Raw genomic sequence first — 27,260 nt, forward strand, 5'->3', positions numbered from 1 at the left:
AACATTTTTAAATTAGGAAGTTGGATAACCTGTATCCTACAGGTTTAAAGGCACTGTTGAAGAGTTTGACTGTTAATGTTGATTTTCAGTAGCTCTTGCTACATGAGGGAAATTTCAGGAGTGCAAAAGAAAGGTAACATGCCAATATTTAAATAGAATAAAAGAAATGACCCAAGAAATTATAGACCTGTCAGTGTCACATAAATCCTTGGAAAAATAATGGAATAGATAATACGAAACTGAATTAAAAAAGAATTAAAAGCGAGTGGCAGAATTAATGCCAGTTCATTTGTGTTTTGGAAAATAATCCTATCAGGCCAGCTTCACATTATAGTTTCTGTAATATAGGTTGATTAAAGGATGAAGAAAATAGGATTTGGAGGTCCACCAAAGTTGCAGACTTAGACAAAGTAGTTACACCACTACAAATCAATCCGTTTTATTAGGCAAACTTTTAAGAAAGTAGGATTTTTCATCATCTTGCAAAGCTACTAAAATGAACCTTATTAGCAAGCTTATGTACGTAATATTGGCTAGGGACTTTCTACTTCTTTTGACAACAGAAAAAGGTATTGTTGTTTCTGGCAGCAAGACCTAAGTGTATTCACAGTGGTTAGGCTGAGACTTCCCCATGTGCTGCCACGTATACAACAGGTCTTTATTGTAAGGGTGGTGAGGCACTGGAACAGGTTGCCTGGAGAAGTTGTGGATACCCCTCCACTACAAGGGTTTAAGGCCAGGTTGAATAGGCGTTTGAGCAACCTGGGCTAGTAAAAGGTGTCCCTGCCCATGGCAGGGGGGTTGGAATCAGATGATGTTTAAAGGTCTGTTCCAACCCAAATCATTCCATGATTCTGTGATTATGAAGTGCTGGGCTGCAGGTGCCCTCCACAGTAGAGTCCCACGAGGATTGGATGTGATTGAGCCTGGAACTTTGGTGAGGGGGTGTTGCCAAGCAACCTCGTGGAATCTCTGTAAACACTCCATTGCAGCTGGTAACACAGTATCCCTTCCTGTCATTCTGCCTGCATGGGTATGTCCTGTAATCATTATTAATGTATTGATTTATGTAAGGTGAGAGCCTTTGCACTTCACAGCCAAGCTCTTGAACATGAGGATTTTTTTTTGAAACAAGTGCTTGTGGCTGTTTAAGACTTCCATGTCAGAGTGTGTGCCAAAAGGTGGATTTGGCAGGTGCTTCACCTGTAAAGAATTTGGGTACAGCCAAAGCTTTAGTTGGCCACTAGTATCTTCATTTTGGGGTTGCCAGTTGCAGAGAGATCTTCATGTAGGAGCATCTTTTGTGTGTGGGCTGCTTCTTGTGAACAAAACCAATCTTTATGTTGTGACTTTCAGTAGATTTAACTTGTCCTCGAAGTGCCTTCATGTTTAATTAACTTTTCTCTCATGCTTACAAATAATTTTCTAATGCCTAGTCAAGTTAAGATACAGGGGAAAGTTGGATACAGTCAAAGTGAAGCAGCCCTAGTGTTTTTGTCTTTGTCTCCATTATTTAATTCTCTTTATGAAGCCCAAATTAACATTGTTTTCTGAAATGTTTGCAAAGTGTAACAGCAGTGAGATGCTTTTTCTAGCATATATAGTCATAGAAAATCAGCATGAGACCTTATTTCCAGTTAAGAGAAGAATAAGCAACCTGTTGTCTAAAGAAGCCTGTGAACTAAAAATGACTTAATGCAATCATGCAGACAAGTGCTATGAAAAACTTCCATAATTTCTTTCTGGTTTCTTCCTATGATCTTCAGAACTCATTTTTTTCCTGCTACATGAGATTTTTTTTTATTGTGTTTAGCAAGAGGGAAAAATAAACCTGAAAAAAGTGCGTGTTTTTAAATGCTCAAACACTTGTTCTTAAATCTCGCTATAAAAAAGGCAACATTTGACCTAATTTTTAAGTAAGGTTGAAAAACATGGCTAAGAGTCGGTGACTCTTATTTTGTGCACACTATATTGAAATGTTGCACTGATTATGTTTGTTAGATTCAATGAGATTTTTTTGTACTTGCCTGTTGTTGCTCTTACCTGTCCACTTTGTATCTTAGTACTGCAGAAGCAGCATCACCAAAAATGGATGACAGAGAGAAGATGAGCAGGGTATTTCACACAGAGAAATTATTTAGTTGTAATTTTAATTTAGCTGAACAAACTTCTTCCAAAGCATGGAAAGCTATTTTTGCTCTCCAATTATAATTTAACTTCTTACAGTCATGCCACAGCTACACTCTAAAGGTGGGAGAAATATCTTCTTCAGAAGATATTTACTGATATGCTGCAATACGTCTTCAACTATGCTTTCTGAATTGCCTTATGACTTTTGAATGGACTCTGCTTACAAACAACAGTTTCAGGGCCTGGGTTTTCACCTCAAATCTTACTAAAAACTTAATTCACTGATACCTGATTTATCTGTGTTTTGTCTTGTGCCAGTCTTGCCTGTGAGCCCAAGTGGTCCTTTGTCCCAAGTGGAACTCATGTTAAAAGGATAGACAGCAACCATATTCCCTCTATCTTAGTTTTGCTCTATTACATTTAGTCCACTGCCCTTTTGAATCACAGGTGCTTTAGTTTTTAAACATCTTCATAACCTTCTTTGATAGGGTTTTTTGGTTGTTTGTTTTTTGGTTTTTTTGTGGGTTTGTTTGTTTGCTTGTTTGTGTTTTTTTAGATCTGAATTATTTCATGGTTTAGTTTTTGTTTTGGGTGGGTTTTGGTTTTGATTTTTCTTATGAAACCAGAATTGTCCATAGTACTTTGTATATCCTCTCCCAAATCCCAGGATGATTTTCTTTTGTCTGCTAGGAATTGCTTTGTCCCAGGTTCTACTAAACTCTTGGATTATTTACCCGGTATTAATTGATACACTCTATTTTGTATCTGGCTAGATGTAACTATCACATTTACTAAACCCTATTTTAGAGCAGTAATACTTGTTATTAATCTTGGTGCCAGAATGATGTTCCTATTTTCTCCTCCCATGCCTTTATTTCATCTTTTGTCTATATAGAGTGCCTTGGTAATATTACTGTAAAAGCACCAAATACGCCCACGGGTTTTTTGCATATTTGTGACTGATCTTTCTTGTTTCCTTTAATTAGGAAAGCCTCAATATGGGAAGAACTAACACAGAAAAAGCTGACAATCCAGGTATCATTGTAGGCTAGTTCTATTTTAAATTTTCTTGACTATATTCTAGCCAAAAGCCTTGTCTTAAACAATTGAGATGGGCTGAACTACTGGTTGTTTTTCATCTATTAGAAAAATCTATGTTGCTATTGACATTATAAGCCATGGGCTCTAGGGCTGTACTGTAGAAAACTCAGAACAGGTATTCCGAGAAAAAAAAATCCAGGTTTTTCCAAAACACTTACAAGGTAAAAGGTTGTGGACAGGTGGAAATGCATTTCGTGTAGTGTGTTTTGAATATATTATCATTTGCAGCAGTACTTACACAGTTTAACATTATGTTGATGTGCAGTGGTTTCATCAGGACATGAAGCAGAAGGTGTTGGTCAACGACGCTCCATTCGGCAGAGGAAAGCTGTTGAGCGCTATCAAGCTCCATTGGAAAGTAGGTGTGGGTGTGCTGGATTGTCATTAAGGTGGATGCCACTTCTCAGCTGGAAAGGGGAGAGAAAATAAGATGGAAGAGAACTTGTAGGTTGAGATAAGGCAGTTTACTAAAGCAAATGTGCACAAGCAAAGAGGAAAAAAAGATTTTATTTCCTACATCCCATCAGCAGGCAATGTCTGGCCATTTCCCGGGAGGCAGGGCTTCAGCATGCGTAGCAGTTGCTCTGCAAGACAAACATTGTACATAAGGAATGCCCCACCTTCCTCTTCCTTTTCTTAGGTTTTATATCTGAGCTGATGCCATATGGTATGGAATACCCCTTTGGCTAATTTGGGTCAGCTGACCTAGCTGTGTCCCCTCCCAAGATCTTGCCCACCCCCAGCCTATTGATGAAGGGCCAAAATGTTGGACGCTGTGGGAGGACTGCTCAGCAGCAGCCAAAACACTGGTGTGTTCTCAACACCTTTCCAGCTACCAATAAAAACCACAGCACTGTGAGGGCTGCTATGGGGAAAATTAACCTCACCCAGCTAGACCCAATGCAGTATGTTACAGGCAGAGTTTCTCGTGGGACCTAATTTCTTGCATGGAAGTGAGATTTTTTTTTTCAGTGAAAATACATGCACACAACTTTTCTTTACATTTCTTACATTCATTCTGCCAGTAAATTTTATTAAATGTATGCATCCTGTGCACATTCAATTTTTTTTTGCATCCTTTTGGCATCCTTATTGTTGTTTTTCAGTTAAAAAAATTACCTATGTATCCTTTATGGAATAGTAATTAAAGAAACTTGATAATCTTACTCTTGTGTTTTTCAGTTCTCCTTAAAAATCAGGTGTGCCTTTTTTCACTTTGATCAAACCACCCAATCTTCCCCTCCTTGAAACTTCCCCTGAGATGGGTGATACACATCCCGTTTTTTGCCTCTTTGACTATCCTGCTTCCTCTCAAACTTGTTTGTAACACTATTCTAAACTCTTTGCTTTCAACAGATCTAGGAAAACATAAGATAATTTTTTCCAACCTTACTTCACCTGTCAGACAGAGAGATTCATGTAAAAGAACTAAAAGGTTGGTGGTGTATGGTTAGTTCTTTCTCAAGTGCTGTCAGTCACATGACTGAACAATGCTTTCAAGGGTTTTCGGACTGTGATAATTAGAGATTAATATAATTACAGATTATTGCCTTGATAGTCTGAAATTATAAAGAAAACAAACACTGAGGGGGAGGCCATCCTTTTTACTAGCCATCAGATTTTATTTGAAAATGCAGCATTTCTGGTCACTGATAAGGTGTTGATGAGAGTTGTGGCTGAGACTGAGTAACCGAAATTAATTTGTTCTGGAATGGAAGCCCTAATGTCCCTCTGAAAATCTTAGACTACTTAATCTTTAGGCATGCAAATTATTTTCTTAAAACTGAAGATAATTTAATTAGAGGGAGAGCCTGTATGGAAGTTTCAATGATTTTTTTTTTTTTTAATCAAATAAAGATTCTGGTTTCTCTTTGGAATCAATTCATGTTTCTGTATGAAACTATCCTTAAACAAGAAAAATGCTAAATGAAATTCAAGATTATAAATTGCAATAGTAATATTAGTAAGTACTAAGAGTTGTTAAAAATAATTCACTTAGTTTAATGTCTGGAGTGACCATTTTCCTTTTTTTATTCATGGCTATTAACTGCAAAACAGTTGGAATGACAGATAGTTTAGATAGTTTATGCTCATTTATAAGGTCTTTTGCATTCACTTGCTATGATTAGAAAATAAAAAATCTTCTAAAAAATCTTCTATCTAAAAAATCTTCTATCTAAAAGCACCTTTTTCTTACTTCTTAATTCAAATTAGATCTCTTTCGGTCAACTCTCGGAAAGACAACTTAAATGAAGTTCACAGAACTTCACATGAAAATCAAATTGGAACAAGTCTGGCTGGTGTTGAAAGAATGCAAATAGATAGTTCGGTAAGTATTTTTACTTCACTGTGTCGGTGAGACCTTTGCAGTATTTATGAAAGTTTCCAGTAACGGGCCATCTACAACTTCCTTGGTTTACAGTTTTCTCTCAAGTGATTCAAAAATTGCAATGAATGTTTCCTTGGTGCTGACATCTAATTTCTGATAGGAAAGATTGCAGCTGTCTTTGACATATAAAATGTGTTCTGTTGGCTTCATCTTTAGGTACAATTTGATGGCGTGGGCGGTCATTCTGAACACATTTCATCTTTAAAAGAGATGATCATTTTGCCGTTGCTTTATGCTGATGCCTTTGAGAAAATGAAACTTAACCCTCCCAGGTAATAGGCACCATTTAAAATTGTAAGTTAGAATTGATCTATTTTCAGGAGAATCAACATTTCCATGCCTCAAAATTTTCAGCAGTGCTGATGGGAATTTTTAGCACTAGTAAAAAGTAATTTTTTAAAAAACTGATAGAATACAGCATATATCTAGGTTCAGAGATTTACTATGTGACGAGACTATTCTTTAAAAGTGTCTTGCCTTTGAAAGGTGGGGTTGGAGGTTTTTTCTTTAGAGTCCTATGCACAAGTGGACTTGATTAGTTTGTAAGTAGAATAGAATTATCTACTGGTAGTCAACTGTAGTTTGTTTTTTGGAAGTCCCGTTCTCTCTCCCACCAACTCTTTTTTTTTTAAGTGCTCAAGTATCAGTTTTACAATTGATAGGACTTGCAACTAGGACCTTGCAGTGTTTGTTGTGCTTGGGCTAAAATAAGAATATGTCCACTTCTTACACAGCTAAGTGAGTTCTGTGTTACAAAATGAAGTTATTAGAGACTTGTTACCTTCATATATTCTTGGTCAGCAGAATTCAGTCATGGTATACTGAAATAGGACTTTGAATTCTTTGCTTTCAGCAACTTTAAAAGTATTAAAAACATTGAAAAGAAAATCTGTGTTTTGCTTCTTTATTTGTTGAAATTCTTTTTGAATCAGCAGTGCACTGGCTTTTCTAGTTGATGGGAATGCAGAAATACGGAATACCTTCTCCTCTTCCTGTATCACCAGCAAAGGGAGACCAAATCCAGTAACCTAATGCTTTTTAAGACAGAAGTAAACGCTTTACTCTCAAATCTTGCCTTTTGTGAAAACAAGAATGAATATGCAGTGTATCACAGAAAAATGAACTGGTGATTCCTAAGTTAGCCCAGTCTCAGATTTTGTGTTGGAAGTTTGTTCTTGTTTGGCTGCACTGTGCTGTAACCACCTCTGCTGGTTTGTCAGAAATTTTGGAAGCGTCCTTCTGGAATGCTACTTACTGTCTTTTCTCAAGGTTTTGTATGTCTGCATTATCCTCTTATTAATTTTGTTTGCTGCCTTGCAGAATTTGGTAGGAATTGACTTCTGACTTTTTTCATACACTTCAACTGTTACTGCTCTCTTATCCATCAAGTGTTTAGTTTAGGAGAGCAGTGTGTTTTAGGAATGGTGGTTGTAATAGGTACTTTTCCATGATGGTTTTTTCTTATGTGATTTTTTTTTTTTTTTTTTTTAAAAAAATGCAGAGGCTGTCTGTTCTATGGTCCACCAGGGACTGGAAAGACACTGCTTGCTCGTGCACTTGCTAATGAATGTAGCAGAAGTGACAGGAAAGTAACCTTTTTTATGAGAAATGCTGCCGACTGCATGAGTAAATGGATAGGAGAATCTGAACAACAGCTTCGTTTAGTATTTGAGCAGGTAAGGTTGAAACGTGCCATATATTCCTTTCGAGTTGTAATTAATTTTCTGTGGTTGAGTAGAACTCATTCTTTTTCATGTTTTTCTCAGCTCCTTCCACTGAAGGTCCACTGGGATTGTCAGTGTTTACTTTTTCAGTGGGGTTTTTAGGGGCTTGAAATCTTGAGATATATTGGGAAAGATTAGTAAAGCAAGTAAGAAAATCACTACCATCACCACCCTCAAAAAAACCCCCACCATAATTCACAACCCAAACAGTCACAGAAAAGATTTCAACAAGCAAGAGATGGTTGCTTTAGATCAGAGGGAAAAAGATGCAGGCTGAAAGCATGTTCATTTAAATTGGTAATGGAAGGTTGCTTCCAGAACCTGTAACTGAATTAAGTCCTGTATCTGTTCTTGGTGGTTGCCAAATAGCTGTAAAAACTACTGGTATGATTCATTTCCTGGGTTGACATAGGGTGCTGTCTTCTGTTACTCATGCCACTTTACTCAGTTAGCTCAATTAGTAGGGATCCCTGATGCTAGTCTGAAAAATCTAGTTCCAGTGCCTTTCCAATCACAATTTTTTTCATGCATTTTCTCTTTCAAATAGTGTTGTTTTCCTGAGGTCAATATTCTTGCGTTTTCACTGCAGGCCTACCAGATGCGACCTTCAATTATTTTCTTTGATGAGATCGATGCTCTTGCTCCCACACGGTCCAGTAAACAAGACCAAGTTCATAGGTAGGACATGTTTTGTGTCTGCATAAAAACTGCTTGATCTTTGTGAAAGGAAGACCGCAACCGATTTAACTTGATGTGACACATTCATTTATCCTGAAAACTAGTGCTACTGAATTTCAGATGATTTTTAAACAACAACAAGCAAAAACAATTTGCTAAGATTTATATCAACACAAGTTCTGTGTTATGTCTTGAAACAAGTATTTTCCTGATCAGCATCTCATCAATAATGGGTTGTCCGTTTGGAGGGATCAATTAAGAAAGTTATGTGGAACTGAAGAAAATTTACTAAACTGGTGAATAAAAATTATGTATTTCTGTTAGCTCTGTTGTGGGGACACTTCTGACACTTATGGATGGCTTAGCCAGCAGAGGAGAGGTTGTGGTTATTGGAGCCACCAACAGACTGGATTCTATAGATCCTGCTTTGCGAAGACCCGGACGCTTTGAACGAGAATTCCGTTTCAGCTTACCAAACGAAGAGGTCAGGACTTTGACTCAATGCTAATGCTTAGGTGTCAAACTCCACACCCCTGTAACAAGGCAACATCGTGGAGCAGTGCAAGTCTCCATCAGTAGAGTACAGCCTGGACAAGAGAAGGCTGTCTGGAGAGATTGCATTGCATCGTGGAGGGCACACTTGGTACTGAATACATAGGAATAACGTGATTTCAACAAGTAGTTTTGGTTTCACTGTGACCAGCAAAGAAAACGGCATGCTGCTAAGTCATCAAAATGTTTAAGAAAGAATGAATGTATGAATTAGTTTTAAAGTGCTGCTGTAGCATCTTGAAGGTGAAAGAAATGGTGTGCACACAAGAATTCCTTTTTGGTAGCAAAAACTTTGATCAAGGCTGATGCTGGAGCGAATTAAGTATGTTGGATCCGACGTTCTTACTGGTACTTATTAACAGGGACTTGGACTAAGATGTGAAGCACGTTGCAGAGGTGCAGGGCTTGGGGAGCTTCTAGTTCAGTGGCAATAGCTAAACAATGAAGATTTTCGTTTTATAGCAACCAAAAAATATCGTGGTGGGGATGGGGTGGGAGGGAAACCCTGGTTTTGTAGTTTTTCTCTGGCTATCACTGATATTAGCACTTTTTGGAAAAAGGATAAAAGGCATATTGGACTGAGAGCTAGTAGAAGTGCACTAAGCAGTGCATTAGCACAAACATTTGTATCCAGTTTTTATCTGCCCTCAGGAACAGAAGACGAGGTGCCATGAAACAGATCTTATACACAATTGTCTACTGTGGAAGAATATTAGAAATCTGCCATAATTAATCGGTGTATCAGGAAATACTTCAATGAAAGTCTTGCTAAAATGAGAGATGAGGATAGGTGATGCTTGACATTTTCTGGATGAGTGACAGCGGTTTCAGTCATACTTTTTGTTCTTGGTAGTAACTAGCAATTTGAAATGGAGTACTAGGATTGTTTTCCTTGAATGAAGTAGCAGAAAAGCAAATTTAGTGAACTAATGAAATCATCACCATGAAATTTTGCTAAATTTGAGAGAATTTTCTTTGATGCAAAATATCCATTTGCAGATAGAGCTTTTAGTATATATTTTTCTTTATTAGGTCTCACGCTTGTGAAAACTGACTTTTTATGGAAGATGTACATGCCTTTTAACTCACTGCATCCCCCAGCAAGAGTTTAATATAACAGTTTGAGAATTATTAAATTTCCTGCTTGAAGAAGCAATGAGAGCATTAATAACTGACCTTTAAAATAGGTGGAGAAGCAGATAAGAAAAGTTTTTGTATTAGTCTGAGGGTTTGGGGGTTCTGTGTTGTGGTTGTTTTTTCAAGAGAAAACTTAGGGCAAACTAAACTGCAACCATTTTATTAGCAGGAGAGACAAGAGATTTTCAAAATTCACACACGAGGCTGGAAGAAGCCATCAGACAACTTACTTGAAGAGCTGGCTGAGAAATGTGTTGGTGAGTTTGAAAACAGTGCTGGTCCTTTTCCCCTGGGCAGCTTTTCAGCCTATCTTCTCCCAGCCTGTAGGGCTGCATGGGGTTGTTGTGACTGAAGTACAGGACCCAGCACTTTGCCTTATTGAACCTCATACAATTGGCCTCAGCCCATTGACGCAGTCTGTTCAAATCTGTCTGCAGAGCCTTTCTGCCCTCCAGCAGATCAACACTCCCACCCAATGTAGTGTTGTCCATGTTCTTACTGAGTGTGCATTCAATCCTCTCATCCAGATCATCAGTAAAGATATTAAAAAGTACTGGCCTCAATACTGAGCATTGGGGAACACCACTAGTGACTGTCTGGCAACTGGATGTAGCATCATTCACCAACACACTTGGCCTAGCCACACAGACAGTTTTTAACCTATATATATATATATAGACATAATATTTGATTCTTGTTTTGTTTACTAGGATATTGTGGTGCTGATATTAAGGCCTTATGTGCTGAAGCTGGCCTCTGTGCTTTGCGCCGCTGTTATCCTCAGATACATGAAAGTGACAAGAGACTGAAGATAGATGCCACTTCGATTGAAGTAACAGCAAAGGATTTTGCCATGGCCATGCAGAAGATTGTTCCAACTTCACAGAGAGCTGGAGCTTCACCTGTACGAGCACTACCACCTATTTCAAAGCCACTGTTAGAAAACACTCTGGAAAGAACTTTACAAGCCTTGCAGAGAGCATTTCCCCATGCAGAACTTGCACTGAAGAAGGACCAAGGTATAACAATAACATCTACTTGTTTAAAATTCTGCCAAGGCACATACACAAACCTCTCAGCCATAATGACAGTACAATTTTATACTTTGCGTGTGCACAGTGCAGGAAGGGAGCTGTGAGTGACTGGAAATATGCTGTAGACAACTATGCATTCTCCACTGGAGCCCCCCATTTCTGACAATAACTAACATCACATTTACCATTTCAGAGATGGATCTAAGGTTTCATGTATGAGGCACCTCTTTCCAAATCATAGAATCATAGAATCATAGAATCATAGAATCATAGAATCATAGAATGGTCTGTGTTGGAAGGGACCTTAAATATTATCTAGTTCCAACCCCTCTGCCATGGGCAGGGATACCTTTTATACCAGGTTACTTGGAGCTTCATTCAGCCTGGCCTTGAACACTTAGAGATGAGATCCATTTTGGGCAACCTGTTCCAGTGCCTCTCCACCCTTACAGTGAAGAATTTTTCCTAATATCTAATCTAAATCTACTTCCTTTCAGTTTGAAGCCATTCCCCTTGTCCTGCCATTACACGCTCTTGAGAGAAGTCTCTCTCCATCTTTCTTGTAGGCTCTCTTCAGGTACTGAAAAGCCAAAATTAGATCACCCTTAAGCCTTTTCCATGCTTAACAAACCCAATTCTCCTAGCCTTTCCTCCCAGGAGAGGTACTTCATCCCTCTAATCATCTTGGTGGCCCTCCTCTGGATTTGCTTCAACAGGTCAATGTCCTTCCTGTGCTGGGAGCCAAGAGCTTGATGCAGTACTCCAGGTGGGGTCTCACCTGAGAAAAGTAGAGGGGCAGAATCACCTTGCTTGACCTGCTGGCTGCACTGCTTTTGATGCAACCCAGAACACATTTGACTTTCTGGGCTGCAAACACAGATTGCTGGCTGACGTCCAGCCTCTCATCCACCAGCACCCCCAAGTTCTTGGCAGGGCTGCTCATGATCAGTTCATCCCCCCAGCCTGTATCAACATCTGAGATCCCCTCAACCCAGGTGCAGCACCTTGCACTTGGTCTTATTAAACCTCATGAAGTTCTCATGGGCTCACTTCTAAATCTTACCCAGGTCCATCTGGATGGCATCCCATCCTTCAGATGTGTCAACAGTACCACTCAGCTTGGTGTCATCTGCAAATTTACTGAGGCTGCACTTGATCCCTTCATCTATGTTAATTATGAAGATACTAAAAAGCACTAGTCCCAGTACAGACCCCTGAGGGACACCACTTGTCACTGATGTCCATCGAGACTCTGAGCCATTGACCACTACCTTCTGGATGGGAACATCCAACCACTTTTTTATCCATCTAACAGTCCACTCATTAAATCCATCTGTCTCCAATATAGAGAGAAGAAGGTTGTGTGGAATTATGTCAAAAGCTTTACAGAAATCCAGATAAATGACATCTGATGTCATTGACCTCATTTACTGATGTAATAACTAATGTAGTAAATAAATGCTTAAGTGAAGGGAGAAGAGTTTTTCTGGTGTCTAAGAACTACAGAAGTTGTTCCTGATTATCTTTATTCTAAGGAAAAAAATCTCCCAAGTTTTTATCAACAGAGGGATAATACCTGATGCAAATCATGGAACATAGGACAGTTTTGTATAGACTTATGCAATCTCCTTTGATCTGTGGTAGCATGAAATCTTCAGAAAATGGCATCCAAATGACAAAATACAAGAGAAGTGGTTTCCAGCACTGATTTCAAAGGTGTATTAATGCAAGAGTGAGATATGAACTATTCAGGAAAGTTAATAAACTTCTCCTGTCTTTAAATGCTATTTTAGGAAATAATGTGATTGACAATGAAGAATCACCATCAGTTTCTGGAAAGATGCCAACTCATAAAATTTCTGGTAGAAAAAAGGCAGAATTCCACACTTTTAGCAGGTACATGTCCCCTTTAGCATGCACAAATGTCCCCTTTATGGTTACATTTTTGAGATGGCTGGATCTGTAAACTGTTCTGGTGTGAGGGATGCTAGATGGAGTTAAGGATGTGTGTGTGGTTAATCTATTTGCAAGAAGTAAGAGTGAAGATCCGAGTGGGTACTAAGGTTCTGAGTACAGTGCCCTAACCCATCAAACTGAATGGCCCAAACCTCTTTCCCTAAGTTGAAGTGGTCCACAGATTATAAGAACATGTTGATTTAATGCATAGTATTCCTTGAAAGACTCTAGACCCCCAAAATGTGCAGTCTGTCCTTTTAGCTTAAAAAACCCCTATGGACTTGTGTAGCCATCTTTTGCCCTTCTACCTTCCAAGATTGTTGAACCAGTAGCAAATTATGTATCAGAAACAAAATTGAGAAATGGTTTGTTAAAACACTCTGAGAAAAATTTAAATGACATCTGCATTTTGTGCCTTTACCCTACTGAGTTTTTATTATTCTTTTGATGTTTTAATTCTGAAAGTCACATAAGCTAACAGGTGAAAAAATAGATTATTGTCAGTTATTTTTCTCCCTTTCTATTGCTGTGCTATCCAGAAAATGTGACCTGTTGAATCTGGTTAGGTCTCTAGGATCCTTGACTTCCACAAGTAAAGGTATAATAGTATCGTGGTGGAAAAACACAAAAACCTCTTCACAAGTGTGTTTCTTGCTCACAAGGTTAGATTACTAGGAAATTAATACACAAGTCAATGATGAATGAATAAAATGAACATAAATTTTATATGTAGTGTAGTGCTGTAATTTAACCAATCCAAACATGTACTTCTTCAGCTACAGCTAGCCTGTTTCAGTGCCAACATCAATTTTTTTTCTTAGAAATGTTGTTTTGCTCCTTCCAACCACCTCCAGAATCTATGGCAAAATTTAGCTAAACTTGACAGCTGTAGAGATCTCACAGTTAGTTACTATCAAAACATGCTGAAAATGATTGTGCATGGGCAGTGAAGAGGCCCAGACTGGTTTGTGCTCAGAGAGTTCTTATTCTGTCCTGTATCAGGTTACTGACCAGTTGTTGTGTTTGTATTTGGTTGGATCGTCCCCCTGTGGGATTTATGAGCTGTTACTTAACCCAACCAAAGGAATAGCAGACATGCTAGGGACTGGCAGGTCTTCTTACCTGAGGAATGGTACCAGTTACTGAGAAAATAGGCTTTGATAGGCTTCCTGATCACAGACCAGCATATGGTGGAACATGGAGAGTATTTACAAAAAAAAAGTGTATGGGAAAAAACTTGTGCCTCACCATCACTCATTTTTAAACTTGTTTTTTTCTTATTGTTGTAGCAATCCTCCTTACCAGCCAACATCTTTCAGGCCACGGTTCTTAATAGTTGAAGAGCCAGGATCTGGGCAAGCTTTTGATTTGGCATCTGCAGTAATACATGCCCTGGAAAAGTTTCCAGCTTATACACTAGACCTAATGACTTTGTTTGTTAGCAGCACATCACAGGAAGAAACATGTTCACAGGTATCTTTTTATTCATTAATCTCATAGGATTTGTGAACTGTATATATATAGTGAAGTGAGAAAAATTCACTGTTAATGGAAATGGCTTGATTTGAATGTGCTGTTATGTTTACCTCTGTCTGAAAATCCACTTTTCTTGTAGATTGAATGATACTGAATAAGGATGTTTATACATAGCCATGTTTTCCATTTGAAATGAAACGGGGAGGATATTGTGAGCAGCTTGGGAAGATGGGAGATACTGCTAATAAACCCCTCTTTGCGGCAAGAAATCCTGCTGGTCTTGGTGGGATCCAGAAAGTTGTTTTTGTTGTTTCTTAAGTCTCTGTGCTCCCTGTAGATAGTTCTGCATCAGCCTGATGGTGTGTCAGGCACTTTTTGTAGCCTTCTTTTTTATTATATTTGTAGACAGCTCAGGTTTTGGGGAAAAGAAGGGTTTGGTTTTTTACATATACAGCTTGTACTGCTGTGGTACATGCAATAAAAGTGTTAAAATTCATGGAACACTTAAATTTGTTAACTGGTGTGTTTTCCTTAACTAAAAAAAAATTAAATATAAGCTTATTAGTGCTGTTTTAATTTTCTATCTTTAGGCAGGAAATTGATTTCATTGTTTGGCATCACTGTATTCAAATATTTTAACCTTTAGTAGTAGCATTTGAGTTCTGTACAAGTCAGGAAGAACACATTATATGACGTGATTCTCATTTGTCACATAGGAGGAACAATTCCTTTTTTGTCATGGTTGCATCTGTGGTCATATTACTCCCCTGTGTAGTCACTGCCTGGATACACCAAGTGCACTTCCCATTTTTTGACAGGAACTCCCTAAATATTGCTAATCTGAAAGGGTGCCCAGAGAAATTTGCCATGTAAAAGGACTGTTGCCAGTTCCCTCATGCAGTACATTCAGGTCCTCTTCTGTGATTGAGGTGCCATGATCTTCCAAGGCACATCATCTGGTCTGTGATCTTCCAAGGCATGTCATCTGGTCTGGTGGATCCTTTGGTAATGAGAGGCTGTGAGTGATTCATCTCTTCAGGCAGACTAAGGACTGGTCAGTTCTTGTAAAATATGGTTGAAATTATGAATCGTAACCAGGCTTCTTTTATCTTCTCAGCCCTCATCTTTTCACATAGATATTTGTTTTTTCAGACTGTGCTCTGGTCTGACTTGAGTATGTGCCCACTCTGAATTGAAAATGGTGCAGTTACAGTTGTGTAGCAATTTATCCAGGCCATCTAGCTGAAGGGTTAGTCTTGTTTTTTCAGGCACACCATCACATCAGCTGAATTCTGAGACTCTTTAGGAACTCTTACACCTAAGAAATTTTGAAATCAGGCAGAGATTTAGGTCTGTTTCTGACTCTGTAGCAACGTCCATATTTTAGTCAAAGTGAAAATTTTACCTTATTGTTAAGGAGTTGTTCATTTATTGGTTTCTCTTGATGTCTTTGTTTATGCATTCTTATTTCATAGGATAGTTCAACTGATATGTAGTTATTTAGTTATCTGCTCTACATGATGTAGTTTTCTTATCCAAGCTTTCATTTTACCAGTTGATACGAGAAGCTCAAAGAACAGCACCAAGCATCATTTATATCCCAGAAATCCCTTGGTGGTGGGAGGCTGTTGGACCTACACTGCAAGCTGGTTTTACAGGACTACTGAATTACATTCCATGCTTTGCTCCAGTTTTGCTTCTTGCAACATCTGATGTGCAACATGAAGATCTCCCAGAAGAGGTATTTCTGTCGATACTTTTCTTCCTTTATTACTCAGTTTCTTGTTAATTTATAACTCTGTGAAAACCTTGGAGTACTGTGCTGCTTTTAAGCAAATTCATACTGTTATTACTGAGGCACCAGAACCCAGTCTCTTAAAATTGGCTTAGACAAAGAGATATGGAAAGCATTCGTCTAAAGTGTTTTCTGAGTAAAGAGATTGACTTTGACCCAACTTTTTCTTGCTTCTCACTCATGCTTATCTGACAGATGTATAGGCTTACTTCAGACAATCATTTCAGTGGCTTCAAGATGGTTAGGTGTGTCCTTAGTGTGCTTGAAAGGCAGCTAGGAAAAAGATTGGTTTTTTTGATAACATTTTTACCAAAAACATGAAAGGTACTTTTACGGAAAAAGGATGGTGATCACACTGTTACTGATAGAATGTAATTTCAAATATAAATTATTTAATGAAAAATTCAATTTCTTTCTTCATCTAGATGAAAACTTGACAAATTAAAAAGTTAGGGTCCAACTTCTGTTTAGGTAACTTGGAAATTAATTTTTAGTTGTATTCCTTAAAAAAATTCATTAAGAGGTACTGAGCTTTCTAGACGTCTGAGAGTGTGCATTAAAGGAAGGTGTTCAAAATGTGAATATACCGCTCTGATTATTTTGTCTCAGTAACGGAAGTTTTTACAATCTAAATTAAAAAAAAACAAACCTCCACCTTAACAAAAAGTTGGCACTTGTCTGCTGAGCCTTGACTCTGTAGCTGCCATAAGAATTCAAGTTAAAGGACAGCAAAGTAGGTAAATATAAAATAAGCAGCCTTAGGGGTGATGAATGTCGCCCCTTTCTCATTGGCTTATCATACATTTTTTTCATGAAACTTAAACTCTAGAGGGTTCCTTAGAGAAGGTATTTTAATTTGTGCTGCTATGAAAATCTAGGTTTTTAAGGCCAAAAAGTTAACATAGCTTGTCTTATCCAGATGAGTATTTAGCTTGATTTACAAAGGTACTCATCTTTTTGGAATAGAAAAAAAAATATTTGTGTGGCCTTACGTCTGAAATGTCTTTTCCTCTCATGCTCTAGATAAAAGCATTGTTTGATAATAATCGTGAAGAAGTTTTCAAAATCCCGCGGCCTACCTGTGCTGAAAGAAGAGGGTTTTTTGAGGATTTGATCATGAAGCAAGCTGCTGAACCTCCTGCATCAAAAACCAATGCAGGTGAGGATATTCTACACATAAAACTTTACTACTGTAAGTTAATAGCTACTACAGTATTTGCTTTGGTGGTAATTTTCTATCAATCATTTTTTGTGTTTTCTTTGTTATTACAGAGAGGTACTTTATATACAGTACTCTGTATATACAGTACCTTCACTGATACTGTATTCCAGATAAAGAGAAATCTTGACTTAAGAAATCTGTGTCATTCCAGATTCACGGGTACACCGTGTGACTCATGCGAGATGTTCTCAGGTGGATGAGCAACTGCGAGTATGTGACAGGAAAGCAATGAAAATTCAGGCACAGGGAGTGTTTGTGGATTACTCTGAGCTCAGAATAAGTCTAATTTCAATTTTGTTAATACTGACACAAGACAGTGTCAGTTTTCTTGTTACCTGTGTAGTTGTAAATTAAGTTGTTTGCTAAGCAATGCAATTTCAAGCAATTTATGGGAGGGATATACAGCTTGTGAAATAATTCAACATGCAATTGTTGTTTCCACAGCTGTTCTAGACTGCTGCTCTTGCTTTTGGTGAATTATATTTTAGGAGACAGGGTTCTCTTCCTAATTTTTAATGTAAAAGGGCGTGTTAAATTTTAAGATAGCCCACTGACAATCTCCTTGTGCTATTGGTTATTAATGTCTTAGCAGTTTTTACGATATATTAGGAGGATGTTGTTTTGTTTTGCTGTTTGCATGCTTTCACTTATTAGGAAATGGAAAAGGACCTTGATTTTTAGCAGTCATGGCTTTAAACCTGAAGATAGCAGGTTGACTTTAAGCTCATCCTGGTTAAAATATTAATACCTGCTTTTCCCAAATTCTTTCAAAATCCAGAGTTAGAATTTTGCATTCACACAGTTATAGTGTCATAAGTTATTCCAGTTCCCTATAGGAGAGAAGTTGTTATCCTAGATTAGAGTTGGGGAAAGGGTCAAAATTGGGCCTAGATGCAGGGGGTAAAAGAGATTTATTTGCATGAACTGGAGAGGGTAGAAGAAGAACCTGGTCTTCAGGGGATATTGTTGTGACAGAAATGTGGAAAATTGCTACATTGAAGTACTGGAGGTTGGTCAAAGCAGATGCTGCTGCTATTTACCTGCCTGAGAAAGGGAGTATTATTTGGATGTTTCTTCTGCATGAAGACAATGTGACCAGAGTGGAATCCCCTTTGCTGACGAGGCTTGTCCACATAATTTCTGTCACATTTTTAAGCTGTGACTTAATTTTTAGAGGTGGTGTCCTAAATAAGCAAATTTTTAAGGCTGGTGTCCTAAATAAGCAAATTTCAGGTGGTTTTCTTGTTCGTGTCTGCCTGTGTATGGAGAGAAGCCACATATGTTTTTCCAAACTCAGGCTGCTAACAGCATGTGCTCTGAAGTTATTACCCACTGGGGAAATCATGTGGTAGAGCCCTTACAGATGTTTCAGCTTATATGTATTTTTCAGCTGTGAGGAGAGAGCTACAATCATGAAACATTTCTTTTTAAAAAACTTGTTTAATTAACATGGGTGCCACTGGAACTTGCTGCTTGTACCAGAGAAGTTCTTTGGAACTCACCTGCAGTTAAGAAGCTGGATGAACCTCCAAAATATAGCTTCTTGGTTTTGTATGGGGTGGGGATTTTGATTATTTGTTCAGTTGGTTGCTTTGGTTGCTGGGGGTTTTTTTGTTTATTTGCTTGGTAATAGGTGTAGAACTTGATGAAATAGAGGAGCATACAGTTACCTATGTGGCAGCCATTAGAAATAGCATCACATGCGATGTTGGCCACACACCTCTGTCATGCCCTACCTTTTGTGTCTGCAGCAGCTGAAAGCATGCTGCGTGGTTTTTGTGTGTCTTATCTCACATCTGACATGAGAGGAATGCTCAGATCTTGTGCTAGCTGATCTGAGGGAGGCTGAGTTAGTGGTAAGTGGTTGTGAGGCAGTAATATTTTCATTTGTTGAGGTTGCTGTCTTAAGCTACATCTTCACAGCCTCACACAACACAGAGCTACTGTACAGCCCCAGCAGTGCTGCTGCTAGCATGTTAGTGTTGCTTTCTCAGAGACTATCACATTCACATCTTTGGTAACAGAAAGGACTGTGTGAGAGATTGGTAATTTGCTACAGGGAGTCTCTCTGCTAGTCTCTTGAGTTGAAAGGTAGGAGCTAACTGATGTTAGGCACAGTACACATTCAGCTAGTGGGTAAAGGTGGGCACCTAAGGATGCTTCCATTTCTGACTGACACAGCTGTATCTGGAAGATCTGTAGCCAGGCTTCCAAAGACACATTTTCCAGGGCCCTGTATGACATTCTAATGAAATGCAATTGTGGCTTTGCTGTGGCAGCTACTCTATGACAAACTGGACTGTGTTGTTCCCTGCTGTTCTGGAGGCAGTTAATTGTCAATTATGATTGTTGATATCATAGAATGATGAGTAAAAAAGTATTGTCTGAACTTTAAGCCTTCCTTTTCTCTGAAGTGTGAAAAATTAACCCATTTTCTCAAGTAAAATCTTGTCAGATATTTAATCAGTTCTCTGAAGTGCCACTTTTCTTTGACAATATAAGAAAGTAGGACATATTTTGTGCTATTCGAAACTGTAATTTCCACTTTTTTTTTCTTCAGCAAGTGTTGGATGCTATTGTTGAGGCAACTGAAAGCGTCAGTATATCGAGCATGGAAAAACTATATTCTATCCTTAGCCTGTGCATTTACCGACATCGAGATGATGCTGACAAAACTGAATTAGTGACGGTAGGTTTTTTTGTTATATAACACTTTCTGTCACACACTGTTATGTACGTGTGTCTATTATGCCTATGTATGTGTGCACTGTGAACATAGCACTTGTTTAGCATTACTCTTTACTGCTCAGTTGCCTGTGTTACAAGACTTTTTCATTTTAGTCTGGAAGACATTTATCTATATTGCAAAACCATAGTTTGTATTTGGCATAATTCACAGAATATGCTGAGTTGGAAGAGACTCACAGGGATCATCAAGTTCAACTCTTGGCCCTGCACAGGACCATCCCCAAGTCACATCATGTGCCTGATAGTGTTGTCCAAACACCTCTTGAACTCAGACAGGCTTGGTGCTGTGATCACTTTCTTTGGGGAGCCTGTTCCAGTGCCCCAATCACCCTCTGTATGAAGAACCTTATTCTAATATCCACCCTAACACAACTTCCCTGACACAACTTCAGGCCACTCCGTTGGGTTCTGTCACTGCTTACCACAGAGAAGAGAGCAGTGTCTACCCCTCCTCTCCCTCTCATGAGGAAGTTGTAGAGTGTGATGAGGTCTCCTCTAAGTCTCCTTTTCTCCAGACTAAACAGACCAAATGAGCTCAGCTGCTCCTCATAAGGCTTCTCCTCAAGGCCCTTCACCATCTTCGTTGCCTTCCTTTGGACACACTCTAATAGTTTAATATTGCTGGCAGTTCCAGCAGGAATAGGCTTGAAGACAATGGGGCCACCCCCACAGGCCTCTCAAAGCAGTCGACCCCACTATGCCTTCTCCAGAACCTTTTCAGGGATGGAAGGCTGAGAAAGGAGGGTTCTTTTCTCAGTCTGCCACTTCCTCTTTCTTCCCTTGTAGGCAGTCACACATGGTAACACTTGTGTAGTAGTCATTTCATTCTTGAAAACAAATTAAGTATGAAATATTACAAGAATTTGAGACTTTAGTCTCACTATACTTTCTCTTAACTCACACAGCTCAAGCATCTTTAATTTTACGTGTGGGGAGCTTTCTGCCTATGATGGTTTGATGCCACTGAGTCCAACTCTTTAATCTCTTCCTCTAAGAGAGGTTTTCTGAGTTGTCATAACTTGGCAGAAATCTTTCATGGGTACCCATGGCCCCAGTAAGGCATTCTCAGTACTGAGTTGATTTAGACAGGTTGGATAGTCTGTCTTCAGCTTCCTGGAATCCATTTGTCTTTCAGATGCTTGTGCCTGAGGATAGATAAAATTCTTTATGGCTCTCACTCTGCCTTGAAAAAAAGAGGCAACCTCTTCTTTTTTAGCCCTGATCATCTCGATCTCTTCTTCAATGTCTGATAAAGAGTTAGAATGGATGGTCTGTTCTGACTGTGAAGCACTGAGAATTATTTGGATTCAGGGAGGCCATTCCTGAAAAATGCACCCTTCTCTCATCTAGCATACTGATGTGTTTTGGAACAGGAAGGGATTTGTTTATGTTATATCAGGGCTTGTCAGCTTTTGTGACTGGACCTGATTTCTTTGTTTGATTTCTTTTACCTTAAGCTTAAATCAAAAAATATCTCCTATTCAGAGTGGCTGTGCAAGTCAGTCAGAAGCAATCTCTACTGTATGAAGAGAGAGACTTTAACAAGTACTCAAATACTGTTCAGAGTGCAGAACAGAACAGCTCCAGCTTTCAGTTGTGGCTCTTCAGGAACTATCTTCTTTCTCATTGTTCAAAGTACCGTTGATAGAGATCCATTTCCCTTGATACAGATCCCTGCAGTCTCTCTAGCCTACTCTCTATTTTGAGTGCCTAAGGATGAGTTTGAAGCTAATGGGTCTAGAAAGATGTTGGGATGGTGGTAGCACATTGGCTAAATATTACTAACAATTGTATGTATGTACAGATTCTTGATTCTTTGATGAAGAAGTAAACAGAGTTATCAAGCTTATATTCAAACTGAATATAATTTGTCTTTTTTTTATTAGGAAATGAAGAAAGAAATTGCAGCCCTCAGTTGGCTGTGATACTTCACTTCAGCATACTTGACATACCGTAATGTTCATATATGGCTCCCAAATAGATAAGTTGTGTTTATCATGTCTCAGTAATTGTAGCAGGTAGAGAAAAAAGAATAGAAGAAAGAAACTTTAAGCACGTAACTGAAACCAGACATAACAGAACCAGCGACACTTGGCAAAACAACTAAGGTAACACTAGATTATAAGGAACAAAACAAGACTATCTTGTGAAACTAAGTAAGGGTAATTCTGACAGTAGGAGACCATGCCCACTGGTTCAAGAAAGGAAGACACCATCTGAAGTAAGAAGGGCACTAGCTCAAAAGAAGATTGAGCATGTGGGCATGTGAAGTGACAGAATCATTTAACCAACAGAAGACTAATTAATAAGAGGACTATGGAATTTGGAGCCAATGAACATTAGTGTCTTTGCTAAGAATAGTGAAATGTTGCGATACTCAGTATGCTGGCTTTGTGGATTATTTCTGCAAATAAATACCTCGACTGTGTGTGGATCGGCTTCTTGCACACTGGATGAAAGAACTTGTTTCGTGACAACAATATTTTCTTTTCATGAAAGCAACATGAAATTCTTCTAAAGGTATTGATTCTGTAAGAATCTGTCACTGTAAGACACGAGAACTGCTTATTTTTTTCCTCCAACTTCATTTCTAATGAAGAGAATCGAGCAGAGAGGCCAGGAGTAAGACACAGCGCTTGTGACTCCGGCTGCCTGCTGTCTCCCGGGGGTGGGTGGGGGGTACTCGCCTGCCCCCTTCCCGTCGCCCGGCGGCCTTCCCAGCAGCAGCCGGTGCAGGCGCGGGCAGGGTGCGCGGCACCCCACCTCCAGGGCTCCAGCTCCGGGTTCGTGCCCCCCCCCCCGCTCAGTAGCCGCCGCATCTGGATGTGCTCCAGGTGCGTTCGGGCCGCCGCCAGAGCCGCGGGATCAGGGGTGTCTGGAGAGCTGACGGGGCCGTGAGTACCGGGGCGGGGGACGGGAGGCGGTGCATGTGAACCGGGAACGCAGAGGAGGAACCGTCGACATGGGCGTTCCGCTGGCGGCCGGGAGCCTTCGGAGCTGTTGGGATGAGCTGGGAAAGTTGAGTCCCCGCGCGAAAGCACCGGAGATCGGATCCCGTCGAGGGAGAAAAGGGGAGAAACGAGATTTCAGGTGAGCGCCCGCGGCTGCCGTCGGAGGCGTTGTCGCAGCCGGACGGGCCACCCCAGCGCCACCCCCGTTTCTGGCCGTCCCGCGGCTGAATGGGGCTCAGCACAAGCCCTGCTCCCGGGGGCTGTGCCAGCGTGCGAGAGCCAGTCCCTGGGGCACCTGGGAAATAGAAACTTTCTGCACCATCTTTTGATTTGCTGTATTTGTTTTTCCCTTCCCCGTTTATTTTGATTCAGTTTCTTATCTGAAAAGTTATCTTATGAAGATTAGCTTAGAGACTTCTTTGCTTTAGTTGTGATAATGGTCACAGAGAGAGCGCTCACCATTTTGATGACAAAAATTCATAAAAACCAGTGCTCGACACAAAATGTACGTGACCTCTGAGTGCATTCTAACTGGCCTGAAGTGCCTGTGAAATACTCCTTAGTCAAGTGTTTATAGTACTACTTTGAATGCTTTAAAACCAAAATTGTTTTGAAATCAGGACTCGTTTGTACTTAATTAAAGCGGATAACCTAACCTGGTGAAAATGTTACTTAAGCTTTTTATAATCTTGATCTACCCTAGTAAAAAAAGAGACAACTTACATGACTCTAAAGGATGTCAAGTAGCCTGTGCTTTCTGCATCTCAGTGTTGCTAATTGAATAACTGATTAATTTCTCTTTGAGGAGTTCTGTGTTTTTAACATAGCCTTCAAAAGCTAAAACTCTTCTCTGCTCTTTCCGAGTTAGGATCATCTCTTCAGGCTGTTCTGAATTTCCGTGGAAAATAAAGACAAACCAGATCCAACTCAGAAGTGGTCTGCTCTTCAGCAGAACCCTATCTTGGAGTGAGGCTTGTCATGACATCCTGTTCAGACTCTAGCTTTGACAAAAGCCTGGAAATATTAAGGGAAAATGTCAGTTGACAGTTTATGAGATATTGTATTTCTAGGTGTTCAATCCCTGTTAAATTTATACAATGAAAAGAGAAGCATGCACAGTGAGTCATGTCATGGTAAATCTACAACTAAAAGTCTGCAGGGGAATATGAGTATGTTAATGTCAGGGCCAGTGCCTTAGAACTAGGCTCACTCTTCTTTGTAAAAGTTTCTTGAATAACATCTGTTCTTCAAGAAATGTGTTCATATGGTCTGTAGCAGACTTGGGGTCTGAATCCTCTTTGGGGTCTGCGGGCTTTTCTTTGCATGATGTGGAGCACCAGATTACAAACCTGGTGAAGTTCCCTGAGGGAGTCTCCTCGAAGTCTCGAGGGGGAACTATACAATGCAATGCCATATAACATTTCTTTACAATATTTCTAATTCAACAATTTTTTTCTCCTTTCCTCTGTCTTCTTTCTTAATGTAGGCAGTTGGCAAAGCCAAAATCAAGTCCAAAAAAGGAAGACTCTAAAGAAGGTAAGTAGTAGTAATTCCTTAGGATTCCTTTTTAGCCTGGTTTCTTGAGGAGGATTGCATTTGGTCACTCTGTCTATTTAACTTGGCCCCAAAACCTTCTGAGTTCATCAGCCAAAGTTGGCTGAAGTTGTGAGAATAGATATCACTAAGATACTGAATTTCCTCTGAGTTTTACAAAAAAGAGGTAGATGCAATAGGAGGGAATGCTATTGATTCCTTTAAGGCTTGGAAAGAATGCAGTGTGAACTCCTGCCTGGTCTTAGGCACTGGAGTAGGAACTCTTTAGTTCCTTAGCTCAGGTTTCTTTGTGACATGGATTTTCTGGAGTATGCAGAGCACAGATTAATTGTAAATCATTCTTGAAGTAGGAGGGAATTTTGTAGTGTTGTAATGATGCCTCAGAATTTTTAGAATTTTTAGCTTTTCATAGATTTTAAAGTAGCTGTGTAGTAAATATAGATTTTTTAGTATAGCTGTACAGTCTGTCACTTTAGAATAGTAGTTATCACTTAACAAACCCTATTCCCCCATTTCATATTGAATTTTCTAAATTCTTTAGGCTTGTTTAGGCTCCTTTCAAGGCAGGACTATAGTAAACACATTCTGTTTAAGAACATACCCATCCCAGGGCTGAACAAGATACCTTCATAGTCAAAGCAACCTTCAAGCCTGGAACCTTGGAGAAACTCCAGAGACAGTACATGTTGTGAAGAAGAGGAAGATGGAAGAAAGGGATCTTGGGACCTACAACTCAGTTTTCAGAGAAGTGTGTCAGAGGGGCAGATTTGGGGAGGATCTGGGGGTGGATAGTTCTTGTATTAGACCATAAATTGTAGAACTCCTGGACACGTGCCTTTGTACTCCTTGCGCCAGAAGGCCTTCATTAAAGACCTGCTCTATATCTTGTCTATACTAATAATTGCCTGGTGAGTCTTTTTCTCCCGATTTTAGGGAACACTAACACACATGAACTAAAAAGTAATTTGACCACAAGACTCACAAACCTACTGACTTTGGGAGGTTGATCATATTACCTTGGAACTGGATTTCCATGCTCAGTACACAAGTGGGCTTGGTGCCCTGAGGCTGCTTGCTGGCAGCTGGAAAAATCCATTAGCTCCAGGCAGCATCCTGCCATCCATGGACTGAGCATAGAAAGGGGCCCAAAAGCCCTTGTTTGTAATAACTCAAGTTCTACTTGTTACTTACTGAGCTCAAACTTAGTTTCATACAGATCAAAGCCTATCTTTGTTTAAAGTAACATGGTGAAATATCTATTACTTTGTTGTTTCCACTTTTCCAGACAGAAGTAATTGGAATAAATTTGCTCCCTGCATGGAACAGAATTTGGGTTCTTGTTGTCATCAGATTGGCTTTCCAGTCTATTAAAAAGGTGCTGTACAAGTCAGGCTTTAAACAGGTAGTTTAAGGTTAAGTACTTTAATTTGAATGCTGTCAAAAGTCATCACAATGACTTTCAATTCAGTATTTAAAGAAGAAAATCCATCCACTGCAGATTTTTTTTTGTTTGTTTTATGAGAGCAAGTCAAATAAAGGGAATAACTTGCTTGCTTTCTCAAAGTGTCTTATATAGCATTGCATTTCAGTCAACAGAACACTGAAGACCAGAGCTAACACAAAAGCTACAGGAAAAAAATATTTTAGAAAACAGGAGAATAATGTATTTTTCCCATTTATCCTTAGTCCTTTTTTGAAACAACTAAGTTGCGGCCTTTGCATACTTTCAAGCAGAAATTTCTGTCAAAGCCATTCCTATTGATGTTTAGACCTTTCCCTTATGCAGCACACTTTGACAACTCTATTTTTTTTTCTCAGAATTGTCTAATCATTTCACTTTGTGGTCTTGAGCTCATTCTAAGTCAAAAATGTTATGGCATTGTTTTGAATTTACTTTCAAAAGCTGCTGATAATAAACACAACAGCTGCCAAAATGTGTCAGCTGAGTTTTGTCCTATTTATTTCAGTCTTTGTACAAGATGCCTTTCTCATTTGCAGTCTATCCTTGTTGCAGTCAGTGGTTGGACTAGTTCGGCAGGATTGCTGCAGCGAAATATCAAAAAGTCACCCAAATGTGAAAATATTCAGGACATTGAATTCTGGTCTTCAGCTTTGTCACCAGCATAAGAAATTTTCAAATTTGTTGTTGGAAATGGCATCTCCCTTGTGTATCCATTGCCATGTCTGCTGTCTTATTGTATTGTTTGATAAAGTTTGCTGTTCCACTTTGTCCAGCCTGGGTATGTGTTCTGATGTCTAAAAATGCATTGCTAAGAGTAGTTCTTTCTGAATTCGTCTCCCTTCACTTTCTGACTTGATTTTGGCTCTTTCTTTGTTTGCTGTTATTGAATTTCTGTTCAGCATATATATTTTATTAGACTGACCAAGACATTAAGAAACTTGCCTGAGTCACAAGGGGAAATCTTTGCTAAAATTAAGGGTTTTTTAAAATGTGTTTAATGAGAGTGATTATGGGATTCTTTCTTCATTTTCTCTTAAGTGAGCTTTGTCAGCATTCTCTGAGGACACTAAAACTGGGCTTGGTATCTGAGAAGCAGTCACCCAAATGATGTAGTGTAGAGTTCTTGTATGGTGAAACAGGGAATTTTTACTTTGACTGCATAAATTATGTTCCACATCTGGCCACAGTGTCACCCTAAGGAGTTATTCTTAGCTACTTAGTTGCCAACACTTCTAGCGTCTGTTTCAAGGCAGTAATCCCCAGGAGAGACTCCTATGTCCTCAAAACATGACTTGTATTTCTTGTTTTGGATGGGTGATACGGAAATTCATATTTAATTGTTTGAGTCCAG

At 39.3% G+C, this 27,260-nt stretch overlaps 1 protein-coding gene across 2 annotated transcripts; it reads left to right on the plus strand.

The window, feature by feature from the left end:
• Positions 1–811: 811 nt before the first annotated feature.
• On the plus strand, positions 812–22,374 carry LOC113995948 (ATPase family AAA domain-containing protein 2-like). 2 transcript variants are annotated; one of them, XM_027736524.2, is made up of 18 exons: positions 812–1,033; positions 3,117–3,165; positions 3,497–3,589; positions 4,588–4,666; positions 5,446–5,560; positions 5,777–5,892; positions 7,122–7,296; positions 7,934–8,022; positions 8,347–8,506; positions 9,878–9,968; positions 10,422–10,730; positions 12,539–12,641; positions 13,991–14,174; positions 15,733–15,918; positions 16,996–17,131; positions 17,346–17,404; positions 19,755–19,883; positions 21,829–22,374. In XM_027736524.2, exons 1-18 carry the CDS (start codon positions 812–814, stop codon positions 21,865–21,867), a joined length of 2,334 nt encoding a protein of 777 aa, XP_027592325.1. In that variant the 3' UTR covers positions 21,868–22,374. The 2 variants fall into 2 exon arrangements, with proteins under 2 accessions (XP_027592325.1, XP_039236926.1); XM_039380992.1 differs by lacking the exon at positions 812–1,033 and adding an exon at positions 2,074–2,115 and having other exon boundaries at positions 9,881–9,968.
• The last annotated feature ends 4,886 nt before the right edge of the window (positions 22,375–27,260 follow it).

Source organism: Pipra filicauda, unplaced genomic scaffold, assembly GCF_003945595.2.
Source record: "Pipra filicauda isolate LSUMZ 115617 unplaced genomic scaffold, ASM394559v2 scaffold20_size4479445_pilon, whole genome shotgun sequence".
NCBI classification, from domain to species: Eukaryota; Metazoa; Chordata; class Aves; order Passeriformes; family Pipridae; genus Pipra; species Pipra filicauda.

Bases quoted from the DNA above. Each gene is read 5' to 3' on its own strand.
- LOC113995948 (XM_027736524.2), top strand. From the start codon at position 812: ATGATGTTTAAAGGTCTGTTCCAACCCAAATCATTCCATGATTCTGTG. The intron at 1,034-3,116 runs GTATGTCCTGTA...TCCTTTAATTAG, and splicing joins CTGTCATTCTGCCTGCATGG to GAAAGCCTCAATATGGGAAG. The intron at 17,132-17,345 runs GTGAGGATATTC...GTGTCATTCCAG, and splicing joins TGCATCAAAAACCAATGCAG to ATTCACGGGTACACCGTGTG.